The following is a 26,958-nucleotide window of genomic DNA, read 5'->3' as shown; positions in this document are numbered from 1 at the left end:
TAGTATTTGACAGATCACGTGGGATTTCAGACATGGTGTCAAAGAGAAAGATGCTCAGTATGCTTTGACATTTCATCATGAATAGACTTACGATCTGCCACAACGTCGAATTTTCAGTGAATGGGCCCTAGAAAAGTTGGCAGAAAATCCGCTTTTTTATCGACAAATTTTGTTCAGCAATGAGGCTCATTTCTGGTTGAATGGCTACGTAAATAAGCAAAATTGCCGCATTTGGAGTGAAGAGCAACCAGAAGCCGTTCAAGAACTGCCCATGCATCCCGAAAAATGCACTGTTTGGTGTGGTTTGTACGCTGGTGGAATCATTGGACCGTATTTTTTCAAAGATGCTGTTGGACGCAACGTTACGGTGAATGGCGATCGCTATCGTTCGATGCTAACAAACTTTTTGTTGCCAAAAATGGAAGAACTGAACTTGGTTGACATGTGGTTTCAACAAGATGGCGCTACATGCCACACAGCTCGCGATTCTATGGCCATTTTGAGGGAAAACTTCGGAGAACAATTCATCTCAAGAAATGGACCGGTAAGTTGGCCACCAAGATCATGCGATTTGACGCCTTTAGACTATTTTTTGTGGGGCTACGTCAAGTCTAAAGTCTACAGAAATAAGCCAGCAACTATTCCAGCTTTGGAAGACAACATTTCCGAAGAAATTCGGGCTATTCCGGCCGAAATGCTCGAAAAAGTTGCCCAAAATTGGACTTTCCGAATGGACCACCTAAGACGCAGCCGCGGTCAACATTTAAATGAAATTATCTTCAAAAAGTAAATGTCATGGACCAATCCAACGTTTCAAATAAAGAACCGATGAGATTTTGCAAATTTTATGCGTTTTTTTAAAAAAAAAAGTTATCAAGCTCTTAACAAATCACCCTTTATGTACCTTCCTATCATCTAAAAAATATAAATAAAATGCAGTATTTTGTGGGATTTTGTTATTCAATTCGGTCATGGTGCTTTAAAGTTGGGAGATACAACCAAATGAAGAAGGGAGCAACGACCAATTTCATCGTCTGACACAACCAACTCCATACATAGTATTAGTTGGGTTTCCCATCATTCGATTGAGTCGACCGAATTTGTTGGGTGTCACAACTGCCAACTGGTAGTTGCTACAACTGCCAAAAGGAGGTTGGCAATAAATTCGATTGTCACAACCAATCTGTATTCTCTGTGTAGGTTCCCAATTTTTAGTCGAAACACTTAACTATAAGAAAAAAAACGACTTCATTGAAAAGTTTATAGAAATGTGTCTTCAGTGCTAAGCAAAATTAAATTTCTTTTTCAAGTTCAATTAGTATAAAATTCAGGAAAAATATTCAGTTAGGCTTTCGCTTTTCCAAATCCGAATTGCCGGGCCTCACGCTTGACACCTGCCATCAGATTTTGTACAGCCACCTTGTCCACCTTCTTCGCCGCAGAAAGCCAGTTTGCCTTGAACTGCTGCTCGTCCTTAGCAGTTTTTTGGTCTTCTTTAGGTTCCGCTTGACGATAGCCCAATTGGGCTGAGCCCTGGCGTGTTGGGAGGGTTCTTGTCCTTGGGAACCCCCTGCACGTTGTTGGCCTTTTTACCGTAATGGCAAGATGCCAAATCCGGCCAAAACAGTACGGAACAACCGTGTTTCTTCAGGAAAGGCAGCAGACGTTTATTCAAACACTCTTTCACGTAAATTTCTTGGTTGACAGTCCCGGAAGCTATGAAAATGCTGCTTTTCAAGCCACAGGTACAGATGGCTTGCCAAACCAGATATTTCTTTGCGAACTTTGACAGTTGTATGTGCTTGAAAATATCTGCTACCTTTCCCCTTCCTTTTGCCGTATAAAATTCCTGTCCCGGAAGCTGCTTGTAGTCGGCTTTGACGTAGGTTTCGTCGTCCATTACCACGCAGTCAAACTTCGTCAGCATCGTCGTGTACAGCCTCCGGGATCGCGCTTTGGCCGTCGTATTTTGTTTATCATCGCGATTTGGAGTCACTACCTTCTTGTAAGTCGATAGTCCGGCTCGATGCACGGTTGTAGACGATACACCCAGCTTATTTGCGGCATCTTGGAGAGAGAGGTTAGGGTTTCGCTTGAAACTACCGGCAACTCTCTTTGTCGTCTCAGCGGCTTCCGGGTTTCGATTTCCCCCCGATCCAGACTTCCTGGCTGTCGACAAACGTTCCCCAAACACTTTAATTACATTTGCAACGGTTGATTTGGCAAATTTTAGCGATTTTGCCAGCTTTGCGTGCGAGTAGCTCGGAATTTCGCGATGCGCGAGCAAAATTTTGATACGCTGCTCTTCTTGCTTGGACGGCATTTTGACAACTGAATAGTGAATTCCAAAATCAAAATAGGAGCAACATTCTACACACACACACTTTCAAAATGAGGGGTGTTCAGGCTTTTTAAATGCAAAAATTAAAGGAAAACGTCATGTTTATATTGACCAAATTTTGACCGTATCACCCTTTAGTCTAAGTGAGCCTGATACATCGGGCTGCCACCTAACCTAACCTATTCTACTTATATTCTAAAAATGTTCACAAGATTAGAAAAGTAGGACATGCGCCTTTACTGCGAAACTTCAAAATTTGCTTATTAACGATTTGGCCAACATATTTTTTTGTGGAAAAACATTTTTTTAGTTCATAAAACTGTAACAACATCTAAAAAAGTGAACCCACTTTTTATCAAATTGAAGAAAATTTATTTAAAAAAAATATATTTTTTTGCAGTTGTTTAAGAAAATTTCATATGTTGAAGCAAAAAAAAATTATTTAAAAATTGTTTTAAATGTATTTAGCGCCATACGAAGTTCAAGACAGGAGAGAGACTTATGAACTCAATTTAAACAAACTTTTCCCATTTTAGGAATATATGTAATATTTTTAGTAAAAGTGTCTGCTATATTTGTATGCAACTTTTTTTCTCTTATTTTTACTTCACGTCATTAAAGTAAGCAAAAAATTATTCAAATAAGTGACATTTAATCACATTGGGTTAAATTTAACTAAAATCAACAAAATGAACTAAAATAAAGTTAAGTTGGCATTACCGCCCCCTTTTTTTTGAGTAAACAGGACAACGTTTATGTTTATTTTCTTTGTGTGTATATCTATTTCGGATTTAGGAATTTTTACTGTGACATTAAATTTTTGTTAATTTTCTCAGAAACAAAATTAGGCTAGAAATTGTTCGAGATGTAAACGAATACTTTTACGCTGATATATAAGCGAAATACAACAACAGATGTTTTCAAGAGTCTTCTTATCAATAAATGTGTCAAACATCAATAGCAAAAACAAAAAATGCATGCATATTCGCGGAATTTATTTTGACGTATTTGATTTTTGTTAAATCTCTACCTGCCAGAATTTAATGAGTCATACAACAGTGCAAAAAGAGATAATTGTAAAAATATAACATTTTTAAATATGCTCATATGAAAATTAAAAGTAATAAAAAACAAAAACAGTCCCTAAACCTTTAATCAGGTACTGACTACAAAAAAACTCACACATTTTCAAGTTCTAAGATGAAGAAATAATTTCCTCACATGTTGAAATTCACTTATGGCCAAGAGACAACAAAGGATCTTTAAAAAAAAAGAAAACAAAAACCCAACAAAACACAATACTAAAATTGCAACAACTTCTATGGTATAGCACACATACAGATGTTCTTATATACCAATGACTGACTATATAGTAGACATACAGGTAGATCTCGCTATATGCCTAACGAATAACTAATGCAGTGTAGTTATATTACTACATGTTATGTACACAGAAAAATAATAAATATTTAAAAAATTTATAAAAAATAATAATAATTAAAAAATTTATTGGTAAAATTAACTTAACAAACTAAACACACTAACGGCCATTTTCATGTATCTCAGTTAGACTTTAACTCCCAGTTAACAGAAAGTAAAATCGAAATATATTCTCACCGGTTAATTTTAACTGAACATTTTTTAGCAGTTAAGTTCCTAACTGGCATACACAGAAAAAATATCACCAAAATATTTCCAATTAAAAAGTTAATTGAAGTTGAAACTTTTTTCAATTAATAAATTAATTAATTAGTACAATTAACTTTTTAATCAAGATAGATACATTAAGTTAATTTAGTCAATGATTGAAAATTTAAAAATTTTTAACTAAAAAGTTAATTGATACAATTAACTTTTAATCAAATTCGGAAGACTAAGTCAGTTAAAAAAGTGATGAACATTTTCAGAATGTAATTGACAATAGTTACCTTTTTTAATTACTAAATTAATTGAGTTTTGCAATGAACATCATAATTGAATCAATTAAAAAATTAATTGAAATTTGGTAATGAACTCAATTAATTTTTTAATCAAGAATTTTTTCTATGCCTAATTAAAACTGTGATTGATACTATCATTTTCGTGATTGAAGACATTTCAATTAAAAAATTAATTGGATCAATTAATTTCGTGATTGAATCAGAAAATTTTTTTTTGTGTGTATGGAATATATAGGCAAGATGAGAGACATGTCCATAGTACGGTTTAAAAGTTCGTTAGCTAACGTAGCACTAACGGAGCTTCCTGAAAATGGGGGTAGGTTAGGTTAGGTTAGGTTATGTGGCAGCCCGATGTATCAGGCTCACTTAGACTATTCAGCCCATTGTGATACCACAGTGGTGAACTTCTCTCTTATCACTGAGTGCTGCCCGATTCCATGTTAAGCTCAATGACAAGGGACCTCCTTTTTATAGCCGGGGGTAAGTCAGTTAAGACAGTAATTGAAAATAGTTACGTTTTTATTAAAAAAAAAATAATAATAATTTAGTTTTGCAATCAACATCAATTAAATTTTCAATTGAATCAAAAAATTAATTGTGAAGTATTCAAATCAAATCAATTAATTTTTTAATCAAATATTTTTTATGCCCAGTTCAAACTGTGATTGATAACTATAATTTTCGTGATTGAACCCATCTCAATTAAAAAATGAATTGGAACAATTAATTTCGTGATCGAATCAGATTTTTTTTTTTTTGTGAGGGAATATTATCTTTTCCTGGTTTTAACAACGCTTTGTGGAAATCTCTAAATGTGGATTTAAATTCAGTTAAATTTTCGCACGATTTAGTTCATTCTTACTATAAAACAGTTTACTTTTTTTTCTGTGTACATATTTTTATGGTAAATCTTGTAACTTTAAGGACATAACGACTTCATTGAAAATTTTATCTACTCTTGGGCAACGAAAAAAAATTATATTAGAGAAATCTTCTATGCTAAGCTAAATTCGCATTCGTATATGAAAGAGAAGAAAATCTTTGGCCTGACTACTTTTTTGCAGTGTAATTTGGATTTTAAATTCATGTATTTTTGTTCGCGAATTGCAATAAAAAATGGAAAATCCATAAAATGAAATAGATATCCTACACACAAATTTTTTTCTCCTGATTCAATCACGAAAATGATAGTATCAATCACAGTTTTAATTGGGCGTTAAAAAGTATTTGAATGAAAACTTTCAAATATCGATTTGATTTTAAAATTTCAATTAATTTTTTAATTGATATTGATGGCAAAAATCAATTAATTTTTTTAAAATTTTTCAATTGACATCAATTAAAATTTTTTATTGAATAAAAATTTAATTGATGTCGATTGAAAAACTCAACCAGATTTTTAATTTACTCAAATAATTATTAAGTCGTAACTTTTTAATTAAATCAGTTAAACAATTACTTTTGTAATCGACATCAATTCAATTAAATTATTAATTGGGACAATTAATTGTTTAATAAAAATCGTACAAATGTTCACTCATTTTCTTAATTAACTTTGTTTTCTTAGCTTGATTAAAAAAAAAAAATTATCAATTAATTTTTAACTAATAATTTAAAAATTTTCAATCATTGACCTAGTGGACTTAATATTTCTAGTTTAATTAAAAAGTTAATGGTATCAATATTTTGGTGATATTTTTTTTGTGTAATTTTAATATTTATAGAACCTACACACAAAAAAAATTCTGATTCAATCCCGAAATTAATTGATCCGATTAATTTTTTAATTGAAATGTCTTCAATCACAGAAATGATAGTATCAATAAAAAATTAATTGAAATTCAATTAAAAAATAATTGATACTATTAATTTTTTGATTGATATTTGTTTCAATTTAAAAATATGTTGAATCAGTTAAATTTTTAATTGAATATTTTTTTAAGACTAAATTATGACTTTAATTTGATTTTTTTCTGTGTAGATTTTAGGCTACTTTGATTGCTTTCTTTCAGTACACAAGCCTCTAACGGAAGAACGCGTATTTTAAGGACAATATCCTAAATTTATTTAGTGTTTTAAACTTTTTTAAATTAAAAAAATTATTTTAATGAAAATTGTCCTTAAGTTCGAGTTTAACCGCTAAAATCGTCATATTTTCACTAAAGTGAAAACCAAATCTGTAAAAAAGGCATAAAATTATGTATTTTTGTTGCAGATTTCATTATAACTTGATGGGGAATAGCTCAAAGCAAATTTTCACAAAGTTTGTATTCCTTAAAATGGATTATTAAAGAAAAGTAATCGTGAAAAATTACTATTTTAGCGGCTAAACTCGAACTTAATACCCACCTTAATATAGCGTAAAAATTGTTTTCAGTGTATAACACATTTTCTTTGAGTTACAACGTTTGATTCTACACTGCAATTTTGTACTGGTTTGTGGATATTGACAGCGATTTCCTTGTAGGGTTTTTTTTTTCAAACGCATTAATCGACGTCTACCTGTGCTATACACGAAACATGTAGATGTCATAATATTAAAATAAAAAATAACAAAGAAATCCCCTCTCTCTCGAATGTGAATATTTAGTAATTATCGTTGAATTGTAATCAATTTCTTTAGTCAGTGAGTTAAAAACCATCGTTCGAGTGTGTTTGTAATAGTGGAAGTAAGTTTAATACTGGTGGTCACCATTGCTGAAGGTGCTCAAGTATAATATTATAACAAAAAAATAAATAAATATTACTTTGTCTGGAAATAGGAACTAAGAGAATGATACCATTTAACCTCTAACATGGGAATTTTTTTATAAGACGCATATGTTTTTTTTTAATTTGGTGCAAATTTATATCCACAAAAAAATATGTGACGTGAAGATGCGTAGATTTTTTATACCCTCCACCATAGGATGGGGGTATATTAACTTTGTCATTCCGTTTGTAACACATCGAAATATTGCTCTAAGACACCATAAAGTATATATATTCTGGGTCGTGGTGAAATTCTGAGTCGATCTAAGCATGTCCGTCCGTCCGTCCGTCTGTCCGTCTGTCCGGCTGTCCGTCCGTCTGTGGAAATCACGCTAACTTCCGAACGAAACAAGCTATCGACTTCAAACTTGGCACAAGTAGTTGTTATTGATGTAGGTCGGATGGTATTGAAAATCGGCCATATCGGACCACGTTTACGTATAGCCCCCATATAAACCGATCCCCAAATTTGGCTTGGGGAGCCTCCCGGAGCAGCAAAATTCATCCGATCCGGTTGAAATTTGGTACCTGATGTTAGTATACGGCCTCTAACAACCATGCAAAAATTGGTCCATATCGGTCCATAATTATATATAGCTCCCATATAAACCGATCCCCAGATTTGACCTCCGGAGCCTCTTGGAGGAGCAAAATTCATCCGATCCGGTTGAAATTTAGTACGTGGTCTTAGTATACGGTCTCTAACACCCATGCAAAAATTGGTCCATGTCGGTCCATAATTATATATAGCCCCCATATAAACCGATCCCCAGATTTGACCTCCGGAGCCTCTTGGAGGGGAAAAATTCATCCGATCCGGTTGAAATGTGGTACCTGATGTTAGTATACGGTCTCTAACAACCATGCAAAAATTGGTCCATATCGGTCCATAATTATATATAGCCCCCATATAAACCGATCCCCAGATTTGACCTCCGGAGCCTTTTGGAGGGGAAAAATTCATCCGATCCTGTTGAAATTTGGTACCTGATGTTAGTATACGGCCTCTAACAACCATGCAAAAATTGGTCCATATCGGTTCATAATTATATATAGCTCCCATATAAACCGATCCCCAAATTTGAACTCCGGAGCCTCTTGGAGGAGCAAAATTCATCCGATCCAATTGAAATTTAGTACGTGGTGTTAGTATATAGTCTCTAACAACCATGCAAAAATTGGTCCATATCGGTTCATAATTATATATAGCTCCCATATAAACCGATCCCCAGATTTGACCTCAGGAGCCTCTTGGAGGAGCGAAATTCATCCGATCCAGTTGAAATTTGGTACATGGTGTTAGTATATGGTATATAACAACCATGCAAAAATTGGTCCATATCGGTCCATAATTATATATAGCAAAAGTCATCCGATGCGGTTGAAATTTGGTACATTTTGTCAATATATGGCCTCTAACAGCCATGTAAAAATTGGTCAATATCGGTCTTTAGTTATATATAGCCGATGACTTATTACACAAAAATTGGTCCATATCGCCAAAAATAATCTACCAAAACTTTATTTCCATAGAAAATTTTGTCAAATTTTATTACTATAGAAAGTTGTGTCAAAATTTCATTTCTATAGAAATGTTTGTCAAAATTTTATTTCCATAGAAAGTTTTGTCAAAATTTTATTTTTATAGAAAATTTTGTAAAAAATTTATTTCTGTACAAAATTTTGTCAACATTTTACTTCCATAGAAAATTTTGTCAACATTTTATTTCTATAGAAAATTTTGTCAAGTTTTTATTTCTATAGAAAATTTTGTCAAAATTTTATTTCTATAGAAAATTTTGTCAAGTTTTCATTTGTGTAGAAAATTTTGTCAAACTATATTATATACGTATTTAATCGGCCTTTTTTTGTTTAATATATACCCCGTATGGGCTAACTTACAATTTAGAAGACAGTGTTAAAAAGTTTTACGATACCTTGCCATCGGCAAGTGTTATCGCAACCCAAGTAATTCGATTGTGGATGACAGCCTTTAGTAGAAGTTCCTACGCAATCCATGGTGGAGGGTACATAAGATTCGGCCTGGCCGAACTTACGGCCGTATATACTTGTTTTTAATTCGGACACAAAATTAATTGATCCAATAATTGTTTTTTTTTAATTGCTTCAATCACGTACATGATAGTATTAATCATTGGTTTAATTAATCATTGGTTTAATTAGAAACTAAAAATATTTTTATTAAAAAGTTAATTGATTTTTGCCTCAAAACCTAATTATTTTTATAAATGAGGTAATCAATTACAAGTTATTTACGTATTGATTAGAACAAAATAGCCGTATACAGTAAACGTCATAATAAAGTGTACATATCTACGTTTTATTAAACGTTATTTTATGGAGCATTTAAGTGTCTACTTCAATTTAAAAATAAACGAAAATGAAAAACTCAACACTGCAAAACTCTTTATTAGCACAAATCCTTTGTACACTTTATTTTGACGCTTACTGTATACCGATTGAGTTGTTGTAACAGTTTTTTATGTTATTACGCTCAATTTGAGTTTACGATTTAAATCAGCTTCAGTGATAAGAGAGAAGTTCACCAATGTGGTATCACAATGGACTGAATAGTCTAGGTGAGCGATACATCGGGCTGCCACCTAACCTAACCTAACCTACATCAGCTTGTATCCAGATCAAGGAACTCTGCGACAAGGATGGCATGTGTCCAGAGTAATCTGGTGACGAAGAGACGAGTGCCAAGAGGTTACAGATGTCAGCTACTTTGCTCACTCATCACTGATAGTTAGGATCTGAGGCGGCTACGCATCCCAAGGCCGGTTGCCAAGTTGGTAGATTTCTAACAAAAATGGTAGAATTTTACTGTTTGGTAGATTGGTAGAATTATTGATGTCTAAGAGAAATAAAATTTTGACAAAATTTTCTATAGAAATAAAATTTTGGCAAAATTTTCTATAGAAATAAAATTTTGACAAAATTTTCTATAGAAATAAAATTTTGACAAAATTTTCTTTAGATATAAAATTTTGACAAAATTTTCTATAGAAATAAAATTTTGACAAAATTTTCTATAGAAATAAAATTTTGACAAAATTTTCTATGGAAATAAAATTTTGACAAAATTTTCTATAGAAATAAAATTTCTATAAACATAAAATTTTGACAAAATTTTCTATAGATATAAAATTATGTCAAAATTTTCTATAGATATAAAATTATGACAAAATTTTCTATAGAAATAAAATTTTGACAAAATTTTCTATAGAACTAAAATTTTTACATAATTTTCTATAGAAATAAAATTTTGACAAAATTTAATATAGAAATAAAATTTTGACAAAATTTTCTATAGAAATAAAATTTTGACAAAATTTTCTATAGAAATAAAATTTTGACAAAATTTTCTAAAGAAATAAAATTTTGACAAAATTTTCTATAGAACTAAAATTTTTACATAATTTTCTATAGAAATAAAATTTTGACAAAATTTTCTATAGAAATAAAATTTCTATAAACATAAAATTTTGACAAAATTTTCTATAGATTTAAAATTATGACAAAATTTTCTATAGAAATAAAATTTTGACAAAATTTTCTAAAGAAATAAAATTTTGACACAATTTTCTATAGAAATAAAATTTTTACATAATTTTCTATATAAATAAAATTTTGACAAAATTTAATATAGAAATAAAATTTTGATAAAATTTTGACAACATTTTCTATAGAAATAAAATTTTTTTTTGTTCGTTATTGTTGGCTTCTCTTCAATCGTTATTGTTGTTTTTTGTTTTCTGATCTCAGCTTAAAGCCATGCATTGACTAAACTACAAATGTAGCTTAACCAACAGAGGAAAAGTATGCTTGTCAAATTTATTTGGGCAAAGCCCTATAGACTGCAAGATGGTTGGATGTACAGCTGTTTCGGAATTACCACATTCCTCATCAGCATCCTCTACTTGCAGCAAAACTATCAACCAATTATCAGAATAAATTCGGGTAATTCACTCAACCCAACGTGAACTACACTTGAACCTCCCGAAAAAGGGTTTGATAGTCGGCTACTGTCTAAACAAATTTGCCAGCATATCTCTTTTCCTTTGCCAAACTCAAATCATCGATTTGTATGTATTTGGCTGGGTTTGTTTTTGAGCGTGCTTCCTCTATCTTCATTCGTTTTGTTCGTTATTGTTGGCTTCTCTTCAATCGTTATTGTTGTTTTTTGTTTTCTGATCTCAGCTTAAAGCCATGCATTGACTAAACTACAAATGTAGCTTAACCAACAGAGGAAAAGTATGCTTGTCAAATTTATTTGGGCAAAGCCCTATAGACTGCAAGATGGTTGGATGTACAGCTGTTTCGGAATTACCACATTCCTCATCAGCATCCTCTACTTGCAGCAAAACTATCAACCAATTATCAGAATAAATTCGGGTAATTCACTCAACCCAACGTGAACTACACTTGAACCTCCCGAAAAAGGGTTTGATAGTCGGCTACTGTCTAAACAAATTTGCCAGCATATCTCTTTTCCTTTGCCAAACTCAAATCATCGATTTGTATGTATTTGGCTGGGTTTGTTTTTGAGCGTGCTTCCTCTATCTTCATTCGTCTATAGGGCTTTGCCCAAATAAATTTGACAAGCATACTTTTCCTCTGTTGGTTAAGCTACATTTGTAGTTTAGTCAATGCATGGCTTTAAGCTGAGATCAGAAAACAAAAAACAACAATAACGATTGAAGAGAAGCCAACAATAACGAACAAAACGAATGAAGATAGAGGAAGCACGCTCAAAAACAAACCCAGCCAAATACATACAAATCGATGATTTGAGTTTGGCAAAGGAAAAGAGATATGCTGGCAAATTTGTTTAGACAGTAGCCGACTATCAAACCCTTTTTCGGGAGGTTCAAGTGTAGTTCACGTTGGGTTGAGTGAATTACCCGAATTTATTCTGATAATTGGTTGATAGTTTTGCTGCAAGTAGAGGATGCTGATGAGGAATGTGGTAATTCCGAAACAGCTGTACATCCAACCATCTTGCAGTCTATAGGGCTTTGCCCAAATAAATTTGACAAGCATACTTTTCCTCTGTTGGTTAAGCTACATTTGTAGTTTAGTCAATGCATGGCTTTAAGCTGAGATCAGAAAACAAAAAACAACAATAACGATTGAAGAGAAGCCAACAATAACGAACAAAACGAATGAAGATAGAGGAAGCACGCTCAAAAACAAACCCAGCCAAATACATACAAATCGATGATTTGAGTTTGGCAAAGGAAAAGAGATATGCTGGCAAATTTGTTTAGACAGTAGCCGACTATCAAACCCTTTTTCGGGAGGTTCAAGTGTAGTTCACGTTGGGTTGAGTGAATTACCCGAATTTATTCTGATAATTGGTTGATAGTTTTGCTGCAAGTAGAGGATGCTGATGAGGAATGTGGTAATTCCGAAACAGCTGTACATCCAACCATCTTGCAGTCTATAGGGCTTTGCCCAAATAAATTTGACAAGCATACTTTTCCTCTGTTGGTTAAGCTACATTTGTAGTTTAGTCAATGCATGGCTTTAAGCTGAGATCAGAAAACAAAAAACAACAATAACGATTGAAGAGAAGCCAACAATAACGAACAAAACGAATGAAGATAGAGGAAGCACGCTCAAAAACAAACCCAGCCAAATACATACAAATCGATGATTTGAGTTTGGCAAAGGAAAAGAGATATGCTGGCAAATTTGTTTAGACAGTAGCCGACTATCAAACCCTTTTTCGGGAGGTTCAAGTGTAGTTCACGTTGGGTTGAGTGAATTACCCGAATTTATTCTGATAATTGGTTGATAGTTTTGCTGCAAGTAGAGGATGCTGATGAGGAATGTGGTAATTCCGAAACAGCTGTACATCCAACCATCTTGCAGTCTATAGGGCTTTGCCCAAATAAATTTGACAAGCATACTTTTCCTCTGTTGGTTAAGCTACATTTGTAGTTTAGTCAATGCATGGCTTTAAGCTGAGATCAGAAAACAAAAAACAACAATAACGATTGAAGAGAAGCCAACAATAACGAACAAAACGAATGAAGATAGAGGAAGCACGCTCAAAAACAAACCCAGCCAAATACATACAAATCGATGATTTGAGTTTGGCAAAGGAAAAGAGATATGCTGGCAAATTTGTTTAGACAGTAGCCGACTATCAAACCCTTTTTCGGGAGGTTCAAGTGTAGTTCACGTTGGGTTGAGTGAATTACCCGAATTTATTCTGATAATTGGTTGATAGTTTTGCTGCAAGTAGAGGATGCTGATGAGGAATGTGGTAATTCCGAAACAGCTGTACATCCAACCATCTTGCAGTCTATAGGGCTTTGCCCAAATAAATTTGACAAGCATACTTTTCCTCTGTTGGTTAAGCTACATTTGTAGTTTAGTCAATGCATGGCTTTAAGCTGAGATCAGAAAACAAAAAACAACAATAACGATTGAAGAGAAGCCAACAATAACGAACAAAACGAATGAAGATAGAGGAAGCACGCTCAAAAACAAACCCAGCCAAATACATACAAATCGATGATTTGAGTTTGGCAAAGGAAAAGAGATATGCTGGCAAATTTGTTTAGACAGTAGCCGACTATCAAACCCTTTTTCGGGAGGTTCAAGTGTAGTTCACGTTGGGTTGAGTGAATTACCCGAATTTATTCTGATAATTGGTTGATAGTTTTGCTGCAAGTAGAGGATGCTGATGAGGAATGTGGTAATTCCGAAACAGCTGTACATCCAACCATCTTGCAGTCTATAGGGCTTTGCCCAAATAAATTTGACAAGCATACTTTTCCTCTGTTGGTTAAGCTACATTTGTAGTTTAGTCAATGCATGGCTTTAAGCTGAGATCAGAAAACAAAAAACAGAAATAAAATTTTGACAAAATTTTCTATAGAAATAAAATTTTGACAACATTTTCTATAGAAATAAAATTTTGACAAAATTTTCTATAGAAATAAAATTTTGACAAAATTTTCTAATGTCCGTGAAGTTAAAGTTAACTTTATCTTAGCGGAGACAAAAACCGAGCTATGTTCACTTTGTACAAAAGTTCAGCTAAATAATGAACATAGCTCAATTAGGTAGGAAGGAAAAATGAATATTAAATAAAATTATTAATTTTTAATGCGAAACATCCTGTAGGTAAACGAAGCTAAAGCAATTTAATAGAAATATGTATAAAGTGCTGGAAAAAATACAAAGATTTATTGAAAATCCCACATAGTCAGCGAAAATTGGACTATAAAACTGAAAGCTAAAATTTAGTATTTGGGCCACTGTGCCAAAAATCGGCATGGGGGGGATATACCAAGTAGTGGTGGAGACAGCTCTCCCCGAGTAGAATACGAATCTGAAATCAGATTATTCAATTGGTTAACAGTTTTTGAGAAATTTCGGTCTTAAGTTGAAATTCAGATTTTGGGCCGATTTTAGTATTTGGGCCACTGTGCCAAAAATCGGCATGGGGGGGATATACCAAGTAGTGGTGGAGACAGCTCTCCCCGAGTAGAATACGAATCTGAAATCAGATTATTCAATTGGTTAACAGTTTTTGAGAAATTTCGGTCTTAAGTTGAAATTCAGATTTTGGGCCGATTTTAGTATTTGGGCCACTGTGCCAAAAATCGGCATGGGGGGGATATACCAAGTAGTGGTGGAGACAGCTCTCCCCGAGTAGAATACGAATCTGAAATCAGATTATTCAATTGGTTAACAGTTTTTGAGAAATTTCGGTCTTAAGTTGAAATTCAGATTTTGGGCCGATTTTAGTATTTGGGCCACTGTGCCAAAAATCGGCATGGGGGGGATATACCAAGTAGTGGTGGAGACAGCTCTCCCCGAGTAGAATACGAATCTGAAATCAGATTATTCAATTGGTTAACAGTTTTTGAGAAATTTCGGTCTTAAGTTGAAATTCAGATTTTGGGCCGATTTTAGTATTTGGGCCACTGTGCCAAAAATCGGCATGGGGGGATATACCAAGTAGTGGTGGAGACAGCTCTCCCCGAGTAGAATACGAATCTGAAATCAGATTATTCAATTGGTTAACAGTTTTTGAGAAATTTCGGTCTTAAGTTGAAATTCAGATTTTGGTTCAGATTCGTATTCTACTCGGGGAGAGCTGTCTCCACCACTACTTGGTATATCCCCCCCATGCCGATTTTTGGCACAGTGGCCCAAATACTAAAATCGGCCCTAAATCTGAATTTCAACTTAAGACCGAAATTTCTCAAAAACTGTTAACCAATTGAATAATCTGATTTCAGATTCGTATTCTACTCGGGGAGAGCTGTCTCCACCACTACTTGGTATATCCCCCCATGCCGATTTTTGGCACAGTGGCCCAAATACTAAAATCGGCCCAAAATCTGAATTTCAACTTAAGACCGAAATTTCTCAAAAACTGTTAACCAATTGAATAATCTGATTTCAGATTCGTATTCTACTCGGGGAGAGCTGTCTCCACCACTACTTGGTATATCCCCCCCATGCCGATTTTTGGCACAGTGGCCCAAATACTAAAATCGGCCCAAAATCTGAATTTCAACTTAAGACCGAAATTTCTCAAAAACTGTTAACCAATTGAATAATCTGATTTCAGATTCGTATTCTACTCGGGGAGAGCTGTCTCCACCACTACTTGGTATATCCCCCCCATGCCGATTTTTGGCACAGTGGCCCAAATACTAAATTTTAGCTTTCAGTTTTATAGTCCAATTTTCGCTGACTATGTGGGATTTTCAATAAATCTTTGTATTTTTTCCAGCACTTTATACATATTTCTATTAAATTGCTTTAGCTTCGTTTACCTACAGGATGTTTCGCATTAAAAATTAATAATTTTATTTAATATTCATTTTTCCTTCCTATCTAATTGAGCTATGTTCATTATTTAGCTGAGCTTTTGTACAAAGTGAACATAGCTCGGTTTTTGTCTCCGCTAAGATAAAGTTAACTTTAACTTCACGGACATAATTTTCTATAGAAATAAAATGTTGACAAAATTTTCGATTTTTCGAAACAAAATTATTGCAATCTTTTCTAATGAAATAAGATTTATAGAAAATATATAGAAATAACATTTTGCTATATAAGATTTTTTTGTTTTGTAGTTTTTTTTTTGGTAAAATTTTCTTCAAATTTGGTAGATTATTTTTGGCTCGCATATGTCATCAACATTCGAAGTTCATGATGAACGCATTTCTAGTAAAATTTACAAATTTATGGAAATAATGAACTATGTTGTGAGAAATACAAATGTAGTAAATCTTTATGCTTAACAGGTTGGCTGATAAGTCCCCGGTCTAACAAAGACAGAAACATTTTTTGTCAAAATTCGTTTTTATTATTCAACATAGTTCCCTTCAAGAGCGATACAACGATTATAACGACCTTCCAATTTTTTGATACCATTTTGGTAGTACTCCTTCGGTTTTGCCTCAAAATAGGCCTCAGTTTCGGCGATCACCTCTTCATTGCAGCCAAATTTTTCCCTGCGAGCATTCTCTTGAGGTCTGAGAACAAGAAAAAGTCGATGGGGGCCAGATCTGGAGAATACGGTGGGTGGGGAAGCAATTCGAAGCCCAATTCATGATTTTTTGCCATCGTTCTCAATGACTTGTGGCACGGTGCGTTGTCTTGGTGGAACAATGAACTAAAATAAAGTTAAATTGGCTTTAGTGATTTTTTTTTGAGTGTAGTTAATACCATGCCTACGGGAACTTAATGCAAATTCCCGCTGGCGGATCTGTCACAGGACTGGTTGCGATGACCCAGTTTATCGCAATTTTTAAAATTTCATATTATTTAGTAATTTCTATACTCTCTTGATATTAACACCTTATTGGATGTATAAAATAATCTATGCGATTCGGATGCTCAAAATGAGAGAGGTTCTTAAAAGGTTATCCTCGACTGGTTCCTAGGAACTTGTCTAAATTGTCGAAGGACGTGTATTTTACAATTAGTCCAAGTCGAGTCCTAAAGCGTAAATTTGCCCGTCAATGACAATCCCATGTAAAAGTGAACGGTCCTATTTCATTTTTTGAACGTACACACCAACAACTAGTCCTGGGATTGATCCATTTCGCGTAGGTTTGTAATTATAGAACAATTTTTAATTATTAAAGTTAAGCTAACGAAACAATTTCATAAATACAATGAAACTTTGCAATGAACGTTTTATTTAGAAGCGAAACGATTCATATTATTAATGAAAATTTTCATTAATTCATTTTCTTATGCATTTTATTTTACTGGTAATCACACTAAATTTGCAGTGTATCATTGATCTATATTGCTCTGTGTGAACCTGAAAGCAATTATAGGTAACATGTAGTTGGTAATTTCTTCAAGTGGGGATTCAAGACCACTATGATTACTTAATACAAACAATAGACAAATGTTTGCAATTCCCAGCGGGGTAATGGGGGAAATAAGATCCTATTTTGGAAAACAAAATAGACATTTTTAACTTTGAAAAAAAAAAACAAAAATCAATGTCTCTATTAGAATGTTTATTTTTAACCCTTACACAAGAAGGCCCAAGAAATTTACCTACTGGGGCTCTGTCCATGTACACCACCAATAGTTTCTATGTAGTTATACTGGGCTTTTAGACGAAATAAATAAATATACTCTCCACCACATGTATGTACATACACAAGCATATTGCGTTCTATTATGTGACGCATAGTTGGTCTTGTAGTCAATGTAGTCTACTATTCCAAGCACTCTTGAGCATTGGTTATATTTTGTAAACAATAGTGTGGTTTTATTATTGTTGTTTTTCGTTTTGCACATTTTATTATAAAATGCGGATTTAATTCATCTCTCGTTTGAATATTTTTTGTTGTTAATATTGAAAGAGAGAGAAAAGGAAGAAGTCAATTATTTGTTATCTCTTATATCATAGAGTATATATGAAGCTGAAATAGGGCTCTGATGAGGATATTTCATAGAAATATTAATATTCATGAAAAATTTGATTTAAGAACAATTTCCCATAAAGTTGTTCATAATTTCCTAACATTTATAAATTTTACCAAAAAAAGCATCCATCTTGAAATTTTAAATCAATTTATATTTTTTTAATACGAAACTGTCGTTACCATTATTCTAGCACCAATTTTTTTATACATTACCTTTACATAATTAAATATGTACATATGTAAATAGTGCCAAAGGTAGGGTTAAACAAAAAAACAAATTATGCCAAATAAGTTTGCTTAAATCTGTCGAAAATTATTTACTTATTTTCATAAGCGCACAGAAAAAAATTTCTCAAAAATTTTTCCAATTAAAGTCTTAATTGAGTTTTTCAAAATATTCAATTAAAAATTTAATTGATTCACCCCCATTTTCATGAAGCTCCGTTAGTATTCCGTTAACTAACGAAATTTTAAACCGTATCATTGACACATCTGTCATTTTGCCTATATATTTCATATGCCAGTTTGGAACTTAACTGGCGCAAATTTTTCTGTTAAAGTTAACCGAAGAGTAGATATTTGCAATTTACTTTCTGTTAACTGGCAGTTAAAGCCTAACGGAGCTACATGAAAATGGCCGTCAATCACAAAACTTAATAGTAGCAATTAATTTTTAATTGACTTTCCATTATATTTTTAATTGATACTATCATTTCTGTAATTGAAGACATTTCAATTAAAAACTTAATTGGATCAATTAATTTCGTGATTGAATCAGATTTTTTTGTGCGTAGAAAGGCCTCTGGAGAGAGGACTTAGCCCTGTACGATTAACCTATATTTTCTTTATCCATGGAATCAATTCATTTTTTCGAGTAGTTTTATTTTAGAAAAATTATATAAATAAAGTTATGGAATTGCGTCCACCACAAAATCGCAAAAAAATATTTTGACACATATTTTTCAAAATATTGTCCATTGTGTTTATAATATTGTGTTTTTTTTTTTGTTTGTTTTGATTCTTATTTTTTTTCTCAATACCAAATTTTAATGAATTTGGTATTAATTCCGAGCCAAAGAAACGAAGAATTGAAGTAAGGATACTGCCAAATTTCTACCGGATCGGATGAAGTTTTTACCTGCAGAAAACGGAGGACAAAATTTTCTATAGAAATAAAATTTTCACAAAATTTTCTATAGAAATAAAAAACAACATTTTTTATAGAAATACAATTTTGACAACATTTGTTGTAGAAATACAATTTTACAAACTTTTCTATAGAAATAAAATTTTGAGAAAATTTTCAAAGGAAATTTAATTTTGACAAAATTTTCTATAGAAATAAAATTTGGACAAATTTTTCTATAATAAAAATTTTCACAAAATGTTCTATAGAAATAAAATTTTCACAAAATTTTCTATAGAAATAAAATGTTGACAAAATTTTCTATAGAAATAAAATGTTGACAAAATTTTTTATAGAAATAAAATTTTTACAATTTTTTTCTATAGATATAAAACATTGACAAAATTTTCTATAGAAATAAAATTTGGACAAAATTTTCTATAGAAATAAAATTTTGACAAAATTTCCTATAGAAATAAAATTTTGACAAAATTTCCTATAGAAATAAAATTTTGACAAAATTTCCTATAGAAATAAAATTTTGACAAAATTTTCTATAGAAATAAAATTTTGACAAAATTTCCTATAGAAATAAAATTTTGACAAAATTTTCTATAGAATGCACGCAGAGAAGAAACATGATTGTCACAATCATATTCGAAGATCATGATAGGAGTTTTTTTGCGGCGACCATGTAACATTTTCACCTGCAACCATGTTGGCTCTGTGAACATGGTTCTAAGAAAATAAAATTGTCCTCATCTAAAATGTTATTATATTGATAAAAAAATAATTTTTTTTGAATCAAAATACAATGGTCACGATCTAAAATGTTATGGTATTCGTCAAAAATGGTTTTCTTCCAGTTAAAAGAACATGGTCACAACCTAAAATGTTTTGATCTTTATGAAAAAACTTTTTTCGTCGTCGAAAAAAGGACGCCACTTGAGAAAGGAAAACACAAAATTAACTTTATTTATTTGTTTTATTTATTTATAAACTAATTCATTGTTTATTTGTATTTATAATGTCGTGCAAGCAAACATCACATATATTTACACACTCTATTTTGGTTCAATTTCAACAATAAGTAATCATTCCATATTTACTTCGTGCCCGTCAAATTTAAAAATGCAGGCATCATGTAACTGCAAATAAGAATAAATTATACCATAAGCAAAATGCAGAACAAAAAACAGGTAAATTACACTTTCCTTTTTTGTGTTCACATAAAACCACGTGCCACTTCTGAATAAATAAATTAACACAAAACACAGTAATTCCGTATTCTCCTTCCATTCGAAGCAACAATCAACACACGACTGACGCGCAAAATGAAAATCGTGTGTACCTACTCAATGTTTTTATAAAATTCTTTTCGCTGCAAAAAAGTTAAAAAATTAAATGGTCACGAAAAAATATACATGGTCTTTATGGTCATGTAATGGTTCTAGACATGTCTATTCCTAACCTATAAAAATACTTTTTTCTCTGCAAAAAAGTAAAAAAAAATGAATGGTCAGGTACATGATTTCCCCGACCATGTAATGGTCTCAAAGTCTATCATTTAAATAATAGAACATGTTTGCGGCATTTGAGAACCATTTAAACCTAGAATTCTGTCTCATCGAACTATGCTCTTGTTTATGATGAATTATTTAAAACCACAGTGTGTTAGTATGTGGTCAACCAAACAATAGTTTGTGTATTGAAGTTTTGATGTGATAAGTTTTTGATTTTGTTTTTAATTTTTCTTTTTTTATACAACAGTTTCTGCAAACATACGTATGTATGGGCGAATGTATGACGACAAAACAAAATAGTTCTGAATCAAATCACTAATGCGCAAAAACACACGTTTTTGAAAACAAAACAAAACTATTTTATTTATATTTTTTTTGTATTTTATGCAAATGTGATAAAAACAAACGTATCGTTTATTTTATGGGAAAATCGTCTTTTTATAATGTGATCATATACTTCATATATTGAGTTATTATTAAAATACCACCAACTGGCGGCAAAACCTTGTTGACTCTTGAAGTTGGGGATTTTTTTCTACATAAAACGAAATGACACCATGAAATTGCTTTATTTCATCATTTTTGTAAAGGTTGTCTCATAATTTTTATTTGAAAATGTCTTATCAGTACTATGATTATTTCATCTTACATAGTCGTTTTTCAAAGTTTCACTTTTTTCCAGATTCATTAACACTATTTTTTCCATATTAAAATCATACACCAAATTGGAATTGTCATTTGAATGAAGAACATTTTATATGGCTCGATTGATGTGCGCATAATATGCAAATGCATTGGAGAAGAGTGTTTTTTTGTTTTATTGCAGCTACCTACTATCATCGGTTATTCAAAACAATAACAAACGATAAAATGAGATAAAGCAAAAAGTAAATTTAGAAGACAAAAATAAAAAATAATTCGACTTCCTCTATTCGCCTAACCTGATCAAAATATAAGCCAGTGAGAATATAAACAACACAACTGTCATACAGTTTAGATAACTACTTTATATTTTTCTACTTTGAGAACCGGTTATTGTACTCGTACGGTATTCCGTTTTCGAATTAAAGTTTTATTTCTATAAAACAATAACAGCATGTTGGGAAAATTTTGTAAAAATTTTATTTCTATAGAAAATTTTGTCAAAATTTTATTTCTAAAGAAAATTTTGTCACAATTTTATTTCTAAAGAAAGTTTTGTCACAATTTATTTCTATAGAAAATTTTTTCAAAATTTTTTTCTATAGAAAATTTTGCCAAAATTTCATTTCTATAGAATTTTTTTTCAAAATTTTATAGAAAATTTTATGAAAATGTTATAGAAAATTTTATTTCTATAAAAACTTTTGTCAAAATTTTATTTCTACAGAAAATTTTGTGAAAATTTCATATCTATAGAAAATTTTGTCAAAATTTCATTTCTATAGAAAATTTTGTCAAAATTTCATTTCTATAGAAAATTTTATTTCTATGGTAAATTTTATTTTTATAGAAAATTTTGTCAACATTTTATTTCTACAAAAAATTTTGTCAAAATTTTATTTCTATAAAACATTTTTTCAAAATTTTATTTCTATAGAAAAGTTTGTCAAAATTTTATTTCTGTAGAAAAGTTTGGCAAAATTTTATTACTATAGAAAAGTTTGTCAAAATTTTATTTCTATAGAAAATTGTGTGACAATTTTATTTCTAAAGAAAATTTTGTCAAAATTTTATTTCTATAGAAAATTTTGTCAAAATTTTTTTATAGAAAATGTTATGAAAATTTTATTTCTATATAAAGCTTATAAAAATTTTTATTTCTATCGAAAATTTTGTAAACATTTAATAGAAAATTTTAAGAATATTTTATAGAAAATTTTATGAAAATGTTATAGAAAATTTTATGAAAATTTTATTTTTTTTAATGAAAATGTTATAGAAAAATTTTTGAAAATTTTATTTCTATAAAAATTTTCTATAAAAAATTTTGTATTCTATACAAAATTTTGTCAAAATTTTATTTCTACAGAAGATTAACAAAATTTATTTGTACAGAAAATTTTGTCAAAATTGTATTTCTACAGAAGATTACAAAAAATGTATTTCTACAGAAAATTTTGTCAAAATTTTATTTCTATTGAAAATTTTGTCAAAATTTTATTTCTATAGAAAATTTTGTCAAAATTTTATTTCTATAGAAAATTTTGTCAAAATTTTATTTCTATTGAAAATTTTGTCAAAATTTTATTTCTATACAAAAGTTTGTCAAAATTTTATTTTTACAGAAAATTTTGTCAAAATTTTATTTCTATAGAAAATTTTGTCAAAATGTTATTTCTATAGAAAATTTTGTCAAAATTTTATTTTTACAGAAAATTTAGTCACAATTTTATTTCAACAGAAAATTTTGTCAAAATTTTATTTCAACAGAAAATTTTGTCAAAATTTTATTTCTACCGAAAATTTTGTCAAAATTTTATTTCATAGAAAATTTTGTCAAAATTTTATTTCTATAGAAAATTTTATCAATTTTGTTTGATGGTTTTCCTTAATTTTATTTTTAATATTGAAGTATTTTTATTATTGATTAATTTTATTATAGATTTTATTATTGATTTGTATGTTAAGTTAAATCATTCTTATTAAGTCTCGATGTACCCCTTTCCGCGTTACTAATAGCCATATTCTTTGTTTTTCTTTACAGATTTATCAAAACAAAATTGACGTATTAAAACAATCAACAATTTCCTCAAATGTGAAGGGGAATCAAAAATCTTCACTAAATGGCACGACATTCTAAATTGGTACTTCAAGTCCATCATTGAGGATTTTTGGAAGAACCACAGCAGCATATAGAGAGGAAGCAACACTGCCAACCAATCCCTACCACAAAACAAAACTGGTTTTCTTTAATAAAATTAATAATTAATGTTCTCCAAACACAACAACAGCAACAACAAAATAGGAGACTACCCTATAGACCTTAGGAAAGCTGGATCTTAAAAATAAGCACAATTTTATCTCTAGTAAAATAAACACCTCCCACCATCATCCTCACACAACATCAAGATGTTGTACGTTTTCCATGTCGACGTAGGTCGCATGTTGAATTTCGATATGACGGTAGCCCTATCGTCTGTTGAAAATCTGAAAGACACCATTGAACGCCTACATGGTATACCGGCAGCCAATATGGTCCTGCTGGTGAGCGGTGGTGAAATGTTAACACATTCCACACAAGTCTCCTATTACTCGGCCGGCACGGACACAAATCCTATTTATATGTTTTTAAAGGGTGATGTCAAATTGCCACCCACTATGCCTCCTGTGGAAGCTGATTTGGATTTGCGTGAACAAGTCGAGCGTAGCCTTGAGCTGCCGCCTGTCTATGAGACTGTAGTGAAACGGGCGCAAATTGCATTGCGCATGCATGATTTAGCCCGGGACGAGGAACGCATGTGCGAACGTCTGGTGCATGAACAACATCTGCAACAGCAGGGCTGGTCTGCAGTTGTCGCCAATATGGAGGATTTGACGGATGAATTTCGCCATCGTTTTCGGAATTTCTGTGAGGCCTTTGATGGGCATTTGGAGAAGAGAGCCTCTTATTTGGAATCGCTGAAGAATTTTTCCGATGATTTAACAAAATTATCGCGTATTCCCATCTTGCCAGGTCTAATGGCTTTGGCTGAAGCTGACTTCCATGGCTTCGATGAGTTTTTGGAGAACGACGATGTATTTTCACGTTCCACAAATCCCCAAGAATCGGTATTAATAGTTGGTGCTATAGCCAATGCTGCAGAAGGCCCAGAGGATACATCAGCTGCTGATGCCCCGAAGAAATCCGGTAATGGGGCCGATGTAGCTGTGGGCGGAACAACTTCATCCTGCGACGATAACCGAGATGACAAATCTTCATCGTCTACTTCAACTTCGCCTAATAAAAAATTGAAAATGGGAACAGATTCAAATGAAGAACGTGTCTCCCAAACATCGCAGACATCGTCTTCGTCGCAAGCACGTCGATTAAATCTTCTGCAATGGATAACCTCCAAGGAGAATCACACTGCGCTGAAAACCATGTCCGAAGAATGTGTGCAAGCTTTGAGCACATTCAGTGAGGAAGTCTATGCCAGACTGAAATGTGAAGCTCAAGAGATAATTCGACTGGCCGAGCAAGGGGATTTCAAGGAAATCAAAGGTCTGGGCGAGAGATTATGCAAATTGGAAGAATTCAAATACAAAATAAAAAATATGGTCAAGGACCAGCGTGAATTGTCCACAGCCTTCCAGCAAAATCAAAATCGAGCTATTAATCTCAGAGATGCCTCTATATTACCCGATCTATGTGCCTCGCATCAATCTCAACTATTGGTTATGCAACAAAATCACCAGAAAATACGGGAACACCGTAGGTGTATAGCAAAGGCCAAAGACGAATTGGGAGCGAATCTCTGTACTCGACTAAACCGCATTGTCTACATTCAAAATCTAATGAGTGATTTTGATAGCGGTCTTTTGTTCTATTTACGATGTCTGCGAAGGGCTGAACGCCATATACAGATCATAGATCAGATCCATCAGGCTCCCAATATGTATGTGGCAGCCGTGACCGAGGTAATGCGTCGTAAGATATTCTCCTCAGAGTTTGGTTTGTGGGCCTCCAAATTAGCCGAAGATTTCGATGGCATTCACAGTGAGGAAATAAAGAGACGGCAGCAATTTAATGTTAACTTTGAGGGCCATTTCCTAAATTATCTTTTTCCCGGCATGAACGATATGCCACCGGCTTTTGCCAACGAATATCCCTTGGTGTTTGATGCACGTCTTCCCAATATCACCAAATCCGATATAGATGTTCTGACAACACATTTGCCCGAAATGGCCTCGCAGATACAATTACCCGACATGGAACCTGTGATATATTTTTTTGTTTCTCGATCGGGTACACATCAGCGAGAAAGATTTGAAGAATTGCTCAAACAAAAACAAAAAATCGATATGCCCGAATGTCTGAAACAGATATTGGCCGAAGATGGAGGAGAGCAATCGAGCGCTTCATCTGGCAAGGGTCCTTCCGCCATGCAGACTAGTGGTAGGATGTTGATAAATCCCCGCGTAAATGAGCTTCGTAAATCCGATGCTGCATCTGCATCGGCAGTGGGAGGAGATGAATCCGAAACTGATACTGAAACAGAATTTGAACAGGTGACTGCTGCTCAGCAATCAGTGGCTACATCGACAACGGAAAATCAACCTCAGCAGCTGCAGACTATAGCCAAAAGTACCACAACCGATGCAATACTTATGCAAAGTGCAGAGACTCTAACAGAGGAGAACTCGGAGACCCTTCGAGCGGAAATCACAAGGATGAGGGCGATGTTGGGAGCTATGTCAAAATTAGCCTTGGACTGCATACAATTGGCTCGAAGTAATTTGCAGTCGTTCCGCGAAGAAGCGATAACCCAAAAGGAGGATTTACATTCAGAATTGCAAACACTCAATGACAAATGGAATGTAATACGCATGCAATGCGAAGCCAGGGAACAAGAAATCTCCATGGAGAAAGAAAAGCAGCAGCATGATATTCAGACACTAACGGAGGAGCTCAAAAGGCGGGAATTACAAATGCAAGAGGAAAAGGACGAAAATGAGGAAATGGCTACAATGCAAATAAAATGTGCAACTTTGGAGGCTCAACTGGAGGAGTGCAAGGAAAAACTAAAAACCTTAGATGCAGAACGTGAGCAGGCAGTTAGTGAAGCTAGAGAGAAACTAATCCACGAACATAAAACTGAAATCGAATCTTTGCGTCAACGTTTCAAACTAATGACTTCTATGGAAAAATATCCATCAGATCAGAATTTGGATGTCCCATCGAGTGAAAAATCAATGGAACATGTCGTCGATAAGGCACATCACGAAAATGTAGTAAAACAGTTGCGTACGGAGATGGAGGCAGAAAAGGAAAGGGCCGTAACGGCTGCCATTGAAATGGAGCGTTCCCTCTGGCAATCGAAAATATTCCCCTTGAACTCAGAATCTGTGATGGCAAACGTTAATATTCTTAAAGAATTGCTCGAGGACAAGGAACGCCAATTGGACCAATTGCGTGAAAAGGATCTCATGTTAACTAAAGAAAATTATCAATTAAAAACGCGCCTGGATGCGCTTACTAATGAAGAGGGCAACAGTTGGTTAAAAGAGAAAATCGATTATTTGAATCGCGACAAATGCCGTTTAGAAGAAGAGCTAAATCAGGAAAAATCAAAACGTTTAGAAATGGAGACATCCGTTGCTGCTCTTAAAGGGTAAATGAGTGAATTTAGAGTAACATTTCCAT

The 26,958-nt window shown here is 32.7% G+C and overlaps 1 protein-coding gene across 7 annotated transcripts in view; it reads left to right on the top strand.

Annotated features, from left to right (window-relative positions):
• Window positions 1-26,958, top strand: part of Atg17 (autophagy-related 17) — a 52,014-nt gene that overhangs the window by 19,009 nt on the left and 6,047 nt on the right. For all 7 annotated transcript variants that reach the window (XM_075289800.1, XM_075289796.1, XM_075289794.1 and 4 more), the window contains one exon: window positions 23,320-26,926. In XM_075289800.1, the coding sequence (XP_075145915.1) occupies window positions 23,685-26,926 (3,242 nt within the window). In that variant the 5' untranslated portion in view covers window positions 23,320-23,684. The remainder of the gene's footprint in view (window positions 1-23,319; window positions 26,927-26,958) is intronic.

Source organism: Haematobia irritans, chromosome 1 (genome assembly GCF_050003625.1).
Source record: "Haematobia irritans isolate KBUSLIRL chromosome 1, ASM5000362v1, whole genome shotgun sequence".
Classification (NCBI taxonomy): domain Eukaryota; kingdom Metazoa; phylum Arthropoda; class Insecta; order Diptera; family Muscidae; genus Haematobia; species Haematobia irritans.
The sequence above is the reverse complement of the archived record's forward strand: the minus strand, read 5'-3'. Positions and strand labels throughout refer to the sequence as shown.